This window comes from Nipponia nippon, unplaced genomic scaffold, assembly GCF_047370975.1.
Source record: "Nipponia nippon isolate SJK-2023a ecotype South Korea unplaced genomic scaffold, ASM4737097v1 scaffold_6, whole genome shotgun sequence".
In the NCBI taxonomy this organism is placed as follows: domain Eukaryota; kingdom Metazoa; phylum Chordata; class Aves; order Pelecaniformes; family Threskiornithidae; genus Nipponia; species Nipponia nippon.
In genome coordinates this window covers 80,146,332-80,158,573 of record NW_028262380.1, presented here as the reverse complement: position 1 = coordinate 80,158,573, position 12,242 = coordinate 80,146,332, and the positions used below count along the sequence as shown (strand labels likewise).

General features: G+C 38.8%; 1 protein-coding gene across 40 annotated transcripts in view; it reads right to left on the bottom strand.

Annotated features, from left to right (window-relative positions):
* CAMK2D (calcium/calmodulin dependent protein kinase II delta) overlaps nucleotides 1–12,242 on the bottom strand; it is a 159,333-nt gene that overhangs the window by 17,916 nt on the left and 129,175 nt on the right. For 13 of the 40 annotated variants that reach the window (XM_087737486.1, XM_087737502.1, XM_087737485.1 and 10 more), the window contains one exon: nucleotides 4,889–4,937. In XM_087737486.1, the coding sequence (XP_087593612.1) occupies nucleotides 4,889–4,937 (49 nt within the window). Of the gene's footprint in view, nucleotides 1–252; nucleotides 337–4,888; nucleotides 4,938–7,506; nucleotides 7,549–9,132; nucleotides 9,193–12,242 lie in introns of all 40 variants that reach the window. The other 27 variants (XM_087737464.1, XM_087737463.1, XM_087737473.1 and 24 more) reach the window with 5 other exon arrangements.

Genomic DNA, 12,242 nt, shown 5'->3' with positions numbered 1-12,242 from the left:
AACTTTCTGAAACAGATACCTATTTATACTGTTGTTACAGCTGATGATAATATTTTTACAATTAATAAAACTTGGCCAAGAAATAAACATCTAAAACAATATAATCCATACTTTTGTAAACCCTACGAGAAGGTCACTCCTAGATCAGACAGATTGCAGTACTGACCTTTTTTGTGCTACTGTCAGATGATGGGGAGGGAAGAGAAGGAGAGACAAAAGAGATCATCTGCACAGATGAGTCTCTCAACTTACACAGCACAGAGGAAGGAGTGGAGTGGGAGAACTCAGACTCAAGCGAATGACTCTCTGAGTTTGCATTTTTCGTGGACTTGCCCGCTGAATTGATGGAAAGAAACACAACATATGAACAAACAAAGATGAAGAGGTAGAGTGTGATCAGAATCCTCAGCAGGCACTGGCAGCAGGAGCGGCCGCCGGGGCACGGCAAGGGTGGCGACCAGTGAGATGGAGAAGCAATGGAAGAGGAGGAGTGGTGGGTGGAACACAACCTCTCCATGTCACCCTCCTTTGTGAGAGCTGTATGAGGGTCAAGTAGATGTGAAGGAAGAAAAAGAGAAGGCCAAAAGAAAAATAAGGGTGATTTAATTACAAGCAACAAGAACTTACAAAACTTTTGAGCACACAAACAATGTCAATGATGTACTTTTGGGAGGCGGTGTGGGTGCCAAAGAACAGCCGTAAAGGTCGTAGCCATAAATGACTCTGTTGAGATGCCAGCGCAGATTTAAACCTCTATCCCGTACTGAGATATACGGGGTTTTGAAAAAGCTTTTAAACAAACATTCTTAGAAATCTGAAGGTTTTTCTTCAGGAAAATATGTTCCAAACAGATTAGCTTAAATTGGTTTCTTTCTACTGTTAAATAAAAACAACAGGTATAAAATGAAATAAATTAGCAAAATATATCAAAATACATGCCTCCTGAATGGTTAATGTTTTGAAGCGATGTACTTTACAGATGTATTAAGTAGCACAGATTAGCCAGAATTCACCTGATCCGTAAGTGCCCTACAACTCAGCAATTTCTCCCATCGGGAATCATCACTCTTACTAGTGCTTTCATTACTTCATTTCCAGGGGCAAAAAAACACCATGAGAAATCTAGATTTCCTGACCATGAGAAATTTAACAAGTCAGCTTTATAAAAGTGTGTGTGCATTGCTGGCAAAACCAACTATGGTATTCTACGGCATTACTGAAAAAAACATATCAATCTGATATCAAAGAGATGCTGCCAAAGAGTTCCAGTCTCATTATTGCAGAAAGGAGAAATCCCACAAGCAATCCCAGAAGAAGGCATTGCCTACGGTCCGGTTTTCAGTACGTTCTTTCTGTCCACCCCTGTCCTTATATTTAGGAGGGATCCCTGTCACGCAGATAAGCCCATGATCAATGCTTAATGTCAGAAATTTATGTTAGCAAGGAACCTGCACTACAGCTTCAAGTAATTTCAGACTCCAGTTCTAGAATTGGCTTATTCCTTGAATTATTAAAGCTCACTATTGTTTGCCAAGCGCTGTTTCTAGTAAAAGAAACATGTTCCAGTCCTAAAAGATGTAAATGCAAGACAAAGTTACAGGCACTAAGATTTTCAATAAATAACAAATGAAAAGTAAGCCCGATTTTACTGTTTTCAAGCTAAAATACCTGCCTTCAAAAGTGACAATGAGGTGAGATCCTGACAAGAGAGGAGAACGTGGTCTGCCGTCCCTGACAGATATGAGGTAAGAATCTGTTCCTAAAGACACATTTGTAATAGCTGATTTAAGACTTTTTTTTTTTTTTTTAATTGCTACCTTTCTTAATGAATCTTAACATTTGTAATACAGGCATGCATATGCACACACCCACCCACAGGGCACACAAAACCACAACTGTGCTGGAGATATTACATCCCACACAGACTCACATGATCCACACAACTTTAACACAACTTTAAAGAGTCAAATCAATACAAAATAAGAAAGCCACTTGATGCAAAGCTGAATGTTTTAAGTATGTGTGGGCTGGTAGTCTGTACAAAGGAAGGAACTTTGTACCTGTTTGTGCAATCTATGCACAGTGTTAGAATAACAGGAGGGGGAATAAAGTGCAGAGATCGCACGCCTTTGCAAAGAGGAGTCATTCTCTGCGAGGTGTGGGTCATACTGCAATACTATAAAACATATGCTAATACTACTTTTCAGGTACAGAGTGGCATCCCCGTTTCCCTTCTCCTTCGCAGGAAGGAGAGCGCCTCTTCCCATGTTGTACTCCATGCTGCGAAGAAAAGCAAAAAGATTTTTAAGCTCCTTTATCACCTAAGATGGGAAACGTTCCTTCTAGATCTCAAATTTGGTGACGAGCATCATCTTGAGCATCCACATAAGGACCCAGACGGTCAGTAATCTGAGAGAATTCTCTCTGCGGCCCCTGAAATCCGTTTGTCCCTATCAGTATCCTACCTCCAGCTGCAGCCAGCAGCTGCTCCTGACAAGGAAACAGCTTTCTCACTGTTGTCCTAGGAAACCTACATCCAGAAGTCAAGTTTGGTGTAGGGGGGAAATACCTTTCCTAAGTGCCTCGCTAAAGCATGAAGCTTGAGCTTATAATCGCTGTCAGGGTTACAGGACTGCCTATTCCCTGAATCATTCTAGAAATTAGACCCTAGGGGTACTGTTAGCTTTAATTTATAATAAAACAATCTGAAAAGCAGCCTCCGGTGGAAAGACTGGAAGTGTGAGAGGAATACTAAACTGGCTTATCCACTTCATGCCCTTTGTATCAGTTACGTAGCAATGGGTCAGGCACCTACAAATAACACAGAACTTCATCTGCTGAACATTTTACATCTGGCACTAAGCTACTGCAAAGAGAAGGGCACGACCAGCATCTTGTCTCTCAGCCCTGCGATTACTGCAAGATCCTCTTTTCTCTTTTGGGAATAAAGTACATTGGGGCCACCCAGTCTGCTCTTAACTGTGATGCTGCGGAATCATATAAAAGAATGAGGCAAAACATTTTCATTGTTGTTTTTCTTATAATCCTATTCCTGAGATATAACTCTGTGCTCTAAGCTTCAGAGAGAATTTTATAAAAATCCTACTGTTATAACATCATGTTATATCGTCATACAGAGGCCCTATAATTAAATTATTCATTTAATGAAGTTAGTTGCTAAACTACACATAATGGTTTGAAGGAAGAAATACAAAGTGTTATGAATAAAGGTAAATTACACTGTATTTTCCTCTGCATCAGCTGCAGATACCTGTAATTGTTCTCCAAGCCATTACTTCGCATTAACTCAAACCGCTATCGCTAGGTTGTTATTTAAAGTGAGTGGGTACTGGCTGTTAACGCGCCCAAGACTTTGTTCAAGTGGAGGTGAAATGATTCACTGAAACTTTGAGAACAAAGCGCCAACATCAGTGACTTAATTAGAGGGAGCTGCAGCTCATACAGTAATGGAAGTCACAAGGTACAGCTGCATTGCTAGTAGCAGCGGAGAGAAAATCTTCTTTCCGCCGAGAGAACACCGACTATGCAAAAGCAGAGAGCATCACTGCAGCGCAGCAGCGTGCAGATGTTAGCCCGTACGCCAGCTGGGCTCCTCAGCCTTTCCAAAAGCAGCGCCAAGAGCCGCAGCAGAGACAAGACGCGGGGCTCTGCCACAGGCTTGCTCTGCTCTCCGGCGCCAGCCTGAGTCAAGCTCCCATGACCCAAGTGCCCGATCAATCTCGTAAGCAGCATAATATAAAAACCTGCATTTTCAACACCGCGCTCCTCGGACGGCCGCTACCAGCAGACTGTGCTTTCATGCTTACGCTACCAGTTCATTACCCTGGCAGTACTGGTATTTTTATCAAACATGCACAGCACCTGCTCTACCAGTCAGGAACTGAGCACTAGATACTGGTGACAGAATTCTAACGACTGCGTGTCTGAATCTCTGCTAAATTCCAAAACGCTCCCACGGCTCTTCGGAGGCCAATGAGGCTGTTTAGCAGATTCAAGTCTGTATTTTAGGGCACAACTTTGCTAATACACGCTTTTAACCGTGACTTAGGCATTATACTACTTCCAACACAAAGCAAACTCCATATTACAATGGTTCACTGAGAATTTTCTTTTCCATTCTCCACATCTTATCTTTACTATCATCTCTGGCTTGTGCTTCACCTGTACGTATAACATTGTTCTTTGAGGCTGAAAATCGATCTTTTCTGTGAACCGGAGGTACACAAACCTAATACTCTCTTTTTCAAAGCCCTTTGTTTTAAAACACGTTATTAAAGCAAGTATGAGTAACACAGTAGAATATTTAGAGGGGAAAAAATGGAAACAAACCCAATATCCGTGAAGTTACAGAACTGATTTTATATAAAAAAATTGATTTTATTTTTTTAAAGACTAAAAGAAGATTAAAATAAGTGTATGGACAGAACAAAAGAGAAATAGGAAAAAACACTGGCATCTGAACAGAATAAAAATTAAAACAGTGATATAAAAAAAAAAGCAAACCCAAAACACAAATGCATGCTAGAAGTACATAAACTAAGTAAGATTTACAAAGCACTGACTTACACATTTTTTATCTACTACTATTATTACTGGAACTAGTATCTTAGTTAATAAGCAGTAACTTGATACTCTTCATTCCAAAACATCATGGCAAATGGTGTTTTTGGGAAATGAAAAGTCAAAGGTAAGTCTGAAACATGTCAGAAGTAACACAGAAGAGCATAAAAGTAATTTCTTTTAAACAAGGAAAAATAGTATTCCCTCTTAAGATCCATTAGGAGTTTCTGTGTTTAATGACCTACTGAAATACGTTCACGTAACTCATGTTACTGCTTCTCCAAATGTTTCAAGCTTAAAATCATACCTTTCACATCCTCATCTTCAATGGTTGTATTGGAACTCTCTGTTGATTCCTGTTGAGAAGTAAATATAAGTAGAATGTATAAAAGAAGCCGAGCCTTATTTGCTTGCCTTTGAAAATTACAGTTAGTTACAGGTATCATGCAAGGCCTGGGAAGCAGGGTGGGATGTAATTCACAAACAAATGGTCACACACCGATTAAGACATTTCCACCTGAAACTGATGTCAAACATTGCCATTCTCTACAGTAGGGAACATAAATACATGTCCTGCTGCCTAATGCTTTTACTTCACAGGAATGTAAAGGAAACTTTTTTTTTTTTCTTTAACATCCAACTGTACAAAGTCCATCTGAAATGTTATATGAATTACCTCAGCCAAGTAGGAGAGCTTGCCGTTTTAAGCTTAGTGATTAAACCAACTGTGCCAAATAAGTCATTCCATTCCAACTTTTGAATACGCAGGCTTCTGCATGCTCCAATTTACAACTGTTTTTCTGCTCACATGACTTATGCAATGGATATTAAAACAAAGTCTCCCAGCGATTTTAAGAATATTGGATCAGATTTTGTCATTTTTATACTGGTTTTGTGACGAAATAACTTCGTGAAGGAGATGGGAGAATCGATAAATATACGATAACCACTTTGACAAACTAAGGTATCTTTGTAGTAGTATTCTTCAGCCATCAGTCATGTAGAGGAATGACTCATCTATCAGATGGTTTATACTTAAGCCACCACACTGTTAAAAAGGCAAGGAAAGTGTATCTCAGTCTTTCATGAATTACCAGAAACATGAAATATTACGGGCAAATTCAAGAGGGCACTGTCAAATCTAATAGGTACACCGTTTTAGAAGGCCAGAAAGCTTTTAAAATTGTTTTTTTTAATCGGTATACTTTCTTGAAAAGTAGAATCAATATAATTCTTTTTTTAATTCACAGCCTAGTAGCAGAAAGGATTAACTGGTCTATTTTTACCTGAGAGACAGAAGATAGGACTGGTATTGTATATGACTCTTAAAAGGATTTTACAATTAAATAATTAAAGGTAAATTTGACAGTGCCCTTTATTTACTGTGTCCTCACAAGGCTGAGCCGAAGGAATGTTCGAAATGGTTAATGCATTACTCAGACCTTAAAACAACAAAACGTATGTGCATCCATAAATAAAACTACATGAATTAATTCACACACGAACAAAACCAAACAAGTCACCATGCTTTTCCTGAACTGGCCGGTGTTAGACGTTTCAATCTACACAGATGTATCATGCTCTGTCACTTAAAGTATTACATAAAGGACTTATCAGTAAACAACCCCCTCCCCAAATACAAGTTGTAAACACCATGCACAAGCTCACACGGCAGAGGTAGCCTGTAATATTGAAGCGTCCGCTCCAGTTGCCATACTACAACGATCAGTCTTTCAGACAAATTTAGGAGTAACTCTCCGCATTAAGTGGTTCGCTTGTCTGCTGTGACCTTTTGGGACATTTGAGTATCGGAATTGCTATGATTATATAATAAAGCCAAGTAGATGTAGTCACGCCAATATTTTATCTGGGTTTTCTGGTCTTTAGTGGACTTCAGCGATAAAGACTAGGCCAGCGTTCATACACAGGCTGTTTGTTGCCTATGAGTTTAAACTTGGGGAGCTGAAAAAGTAGTAACATGAAAATAAAAGCTCTATGTTTGACAGATGCAAGGTACATAAAGGAACGGGATATACAAGCACAATACACACCATCAGCACTTTCATGCTTGAGAAATGTCTGCATGCGTTATTTTTGCACTCAGATTCAATCCTCCTCATATGAAATAACCACAAGTAGTTAAGACTAGATAAATGAAATGTCAATTCTTTAAGTCAACACTGTAAACAGTGAAATTTTTGTTGAAGAGTAAATTCTTTCCAGGAAACCTAGGAACATGGGTTATATGTAAATGATGATATTTCCTGGCCCTTTTCAAGTCCATGCATGAAAAAACCAAAACAAAACACGTTTTAGGAATCAGCTGCCAAACGCAAACATCGCAATACACAAGAAAAAGAAAAGAGCATGAAGAAAATGTAGAAAAGACCAAAAGACCTCTTTGTCACTTGAAATGTTAGAGTTTTTTTGAAACTGCTCAGTGATGTTATGGAAGAAAACCAAAGTCCTGTGCAAAAGCCACGTCACAACATGGTGTATAAGCATGCTGAGGGACAGCAGATGGGATAAACTGAAATGGCGTCTTTATCTAAGGTGACAACTGCACATAAAACTCGTCAGTATAATCTCACCACGCTCTGAGAACAGCGTTCTTTGGTTTTACTTAGACTGCAGCATTTTTGGCTGAAACGAGAGAGAGGCCACGCTCCCCGAGCCTGGCTGCAGAGGGGACTGAACGCTGCTGATTGCCACCGACTCCCCCAAGAGCTTCGGAAGCTCAGCGATCAGCAGGACGCACGTCACAGATGAACATAGATGAAAACAGGCTCAAGAGACACCAGGTGGAACAAATGCAGGAATGAGATTTTCCTTGGTAAATTCCTGGAATGGCCCTACTTTGCTGTGGAATAGTGGATGAAACGTGTGGTGTGGAAAAGCAAGATGGAGTTGATTCTTTCTGAATACCTTATTTCCATCAGGGTTGTGGATTACTGTAGTTTGGGGCTCCTGAGCGAGAACAAAATAAAGAGAAAAAGAGTTCCCATTGGTAAATACATTCTCATTAGCGTGAGGGAGCGCAAGAAGAGCCAGCTCACAAATGCTGAACACTGACAAGAGCTAAATCAAACGTTAACTGTTGCCAGAGGGTGAAACTGGATGCCTCTAATACAGATTTCCTCAACAGCAAGCCAGCAAAAAAGGCCATCTCACCTAAAGCAGCAGCATGCAGAGACCTTATTCATGACCAATGCGTACAGGGCTTTGAAGCTCTGGAGACCTGCAGAGGCTCTCTTTTGCACGAGGGCACGCTAAATGCTTTGCACGTTTTCCTGTCCGAGCCAGGCCAGACATCACCTCTTTTCTTTAAGCGTGTTTGCTTGTATTAGTATTAAGTGATCAAATAAAAATACAGATGAATCGGTAAGGATTAAGGACGAGTTAACTACCTCTAAACACTACCATGTTTTGGAAGATGTAGATTACTACCAATTGCTGCTCTGGCAGAGCAGCATAAAAGGAAGTGCGAGAGATCTCTGCGTCGTTTTAAAGTGTAATTTCCCCAAATCCTTTTCCCTTAAAAAAAAGATTAAATAATCTTTGAAACGGCAGCTAGCCAGCATACTTTCAGCATGGACTATTGTGCGTGGCTGCGTCTGGGAACAGACTGCCATATACTCACGCATGAAACCTGTTAACTGGTCCTTAGAAATGACTTAGCAACGTATGCCTCAGTGCCCATTGCACAAAAAAAAAATCAAGAGGAAAAAATCTCTCCCGATGTGTGTGAATTATCCACATTTTCAAAGCTATATACGCAGGCACACGGGAAACAATACCTCACAAAATTAGGTACTTGGGCACTGGCATTTATATTTGTGAGCCCTGTGATACGTGTAAGCCCAAGAAATAGGAGCTACTAATAAAAGCAAGACTGCAATAGAAACATTCATGAACAGCACTCCCATTAGTAATATGTTCCTAACAGAGCTTACTAATGAGTAATGTCTCCTGCAGATTTAAATGTAAGAGAAGCAAGCAAAAACATTTAGCGCTAGATGCCTCTTGATCCCAGTGAAGACTTGCAAAGTCCTGCTGAGTTTTAGGAAATATGGAATGAAAATCTGAATAAGGTCTGTTTTATGGTAGCCTAGCAATAATCCTGTTAGCTCTCCTTGATATCAATACTTATACCAAGACAAAGCAGAGAAAATAATATAGCGTTTGGCTTTTTTTTGTTTGTGCAAAAGGTTAGCATTAAAAAGATGGAAACAGTCATCAGGCAAAGAGCTAAGAGCAACATAAAGCGCATTCTACTCACTTTCTGGCACAGCATGCAAAAAATTCAACTGCAGTTACAAACGCTATGACTCTACCGCATCCAGCTTCCATGTAACATTTTCTATTAATAAACACGCTCTAATGGACTTCCTCCCCAAAAAAAGAAAGCAAAATTCAAACAAAAAGTTTTTCCAAAACCTGTTTTTAGAAAGCAAACAGAGTAAATGCATGAAAAAGCAAAAAAGAAGGAAGAACAAACAGAAGACAGTCAAAAAGTTCCAGATAGCATGAGAAGGAGGATTGCAGGTATACCAGCGCCGGGGTAGGAATATTTTCCTTGGGGCTGGTTACCACGTTCGTTTTGTTGTTTATCTGTAGGTGTGCAGAAAATAGAAACAGACAGGCCTTAGAACTCGCGGTAGGCACCGTATCTATATCTCTCTCTATAGGACGTCTATATACAGATATAGATATCTATATATAGATATAGATATGGAAATAAAGAATCACAGAAAGATGAACTTATGAACTTGAAAGAACACTAACAATAGATCCGATAGCTAGCTGCAACTCCTCCAAACATGCTAGCTACGGGTTTGCAGATGCACTATACGAAGGTCTATATAAGGCGTAGATGACTTCAGCTGTGACACTTAAAAGAACAGAGAGCCTTTAAGCAGCAGCTAATCACATGTAAGAAGAATAAAGAATTAATATGGGTTTGAAGAAAGTCCTAAATAGCCATTGTGGTTTCTTGACATGCAACAGCATTAAATGATTGCACCCTCTTGTTCTAGATTTCTAATTACCTATCTCTACCATGTATAATATTTGACTATTCATAGCTCTCCAGAAATCTATAGATTTGTTCTACTGGCTTCTGGGAACAGATTTGAACAAATATAACTGATTCCAGATCTGCCTAAATACAACTGATGCTAGAAAGAGACTGATGCCCCTTTCGCTCTTTTTGTTTTAATTTAGACAAAAATAATTGGCAGCTGTGATTTTCTGCGGTCTCAAGAATCCTGCAGGAACCGTCTATCAGCCTTTCAATTTTGGTACTGTAAGCTGAAAGTGTAAAGTATCTGCAGTCTTGCTCCACAAATCAGTACATATCTGCTTAACTTTACACGTAGGTCATCATGGTAATTCTTCAGCTTAGCACAGTACTACACCTTTACAAGACTTTTGGCTTTTACTCATAGAAAATTTTAATTCAAATTAAACTGCTTAGTAATAAAGTTTAAAAGTATCTGATTCTTTAAATCCATTTTTAAGATTCAGCTTTCGGAAATACCGTGGTATGAAAAGAACAGAAATAGTAAAAATAATGTACCGAGCCACTTTTCACATGCACTAAGAAGCAAGATTAAAGTATAGTAAAACTAGTTTGAAAAACGTCATTTTTTTTCTTTAACAATAATTAGGAAAAAAAAAATTTATGTACATTTTGGTCATGTCTAATTTTAACAAGAGCAGTCCAAAGCAGCATGCAGAACTGGGTGTACAGATATATATTGTCTGGAAAGACTTTAGTTAAAAAAAAAAAAAGTTCTACTGAACCTTCTAGTCACACTACTTAATAATAAATGTGCAAACCAAAGGAAAAAAAGTCCAAAATCGTTTCATTAATGGATTTTTGTAAAAATGTAATTAACCTCTCCATTTAAAGAAACAAATTCTAGCAATTTTAGGGTCCAAACTTAGTATTTTTTCTTCTAAAAGAAAAGCCTTTCTAAACCAAACAGAAAATGGCAATATGCTCAGTAACATATATGAAAAGGCATAAAGAAAGAGGAAGTCCCAGAATAGTGGACCAAACTGAGCTGCGTAGGAAACATCTGACTGCTGATTTAAACTTCCCGATGACTCGGTGGTCTCAGATGAAGCATTCAGCTTCTCGGCCACGCAGGCTAACATTTAAGTTTTGTCTGTGCCAAGGGCTTTGCTAAATTCGAGCCTTCAGAAGCTAGCACCGCTGGGGAAATCCGCTGAGCTTCATGGCCTCAGCAGTTTTTGATGATTATTTTACTTTGGTACACGCGCGGCAGCTGACTTGTTGCCTGCAGGAATTAAGCCTGCGGCTAAACTGAATCTTACTTAGGATATGTCTAGATGATGGACATGTCAACAGGATTGGCATTAATTAATTACAGGCTGCAAATTTCCTTATCTTAACCAGCATTTAACTGGCTTTGAAGAATATAAAGCAGTCTTGTTAGTTAATGTCAGGGAACATTATTTCGACACTAAATGTTATTTAGTAATATGTGTGATAGGAACCATTCTCCCATATAGAACAAAAATAATTTTCTTTGGTTTAAAAATCAAAGTTCACAGTGCTCTGCAGCAGGAGGATGAGAAACAGTTATTTTAACAATGGTCTTTCTACAGGAATTGTCATTACGAGAAAACGTGAGCCATTATTGAGTTCCAAGTGTTTAGTTTATGTCCCAACTTGGCCTAGTTATTGTCAAATAAATTTCACTTTGCTATTCACAATTACAGCCATAAGTTGCAGGGGTGTCTGAACTCAAGATAGGGAGAGAATAAATATCTTCGTGCATAAAGTCATTCATGGGGAGACATAAGTATTAGCGAGAATTTTATGTATCGACTAACTTGCTTTGATATTTATGGGACTGTGAGATGGGCAAAACCTGAACTCCTTACTCAGGAGAAAACTTTTAAATAAACCCCAACCACTTCAGTAAATGAAAGTTCTAGAGGAGAATTGTGGAATAGTGAGAACACGTACAACGCTGCTTGACGGCATACTAAATCTTCCAAAACAAGAGAAAAATCTCGCATAACTACAAGTTCATATTTTTATGACTGTGTATTCATCAAGAGACTATGAATAAAAAGGCCCTAACAAAAGGCAGATAGACATAAAGCAAAAACATGAGGAAAGAAATGAAGATTTCACCAGATTTCATACAGTCCTATTCAGTAGTAGCTCAATACAAAAAATAAAGTGATATGCCAAACGAATGCCTGTTGTTGAATACATCATGAAAACAGGTTAATCAAATTTCTATTCCAATTTTGCCTGAGTAAGGAGAGCAGGCTTGGGCCCATACTCCCTTGGTGAAAGTCCTATAAAAATAAACAATATCCATTACAGCTACTGCTGAAAACTGCAGGAAATATATTCAAAACTTCTTAGTAAGATATCGAGAATACAGCATTCATTGGTAAAAGCAGAAAGAGATAATGTAATTCAAAATACAGTCATTTCTTCTGTGTAAACAGAACTTGGTAAAACCCTTGGAAACGTAGAGAGAAAACGGCAATAAGCCTGTACGCTCTCTCTCTCTCACAGAACATATACATGTGCTTTTATTAATGTAGGAACACACATGGTGTATTTTGCACATATTTTTAACAGCAAAGGGAAACGATTCCAAAAGGAGTAA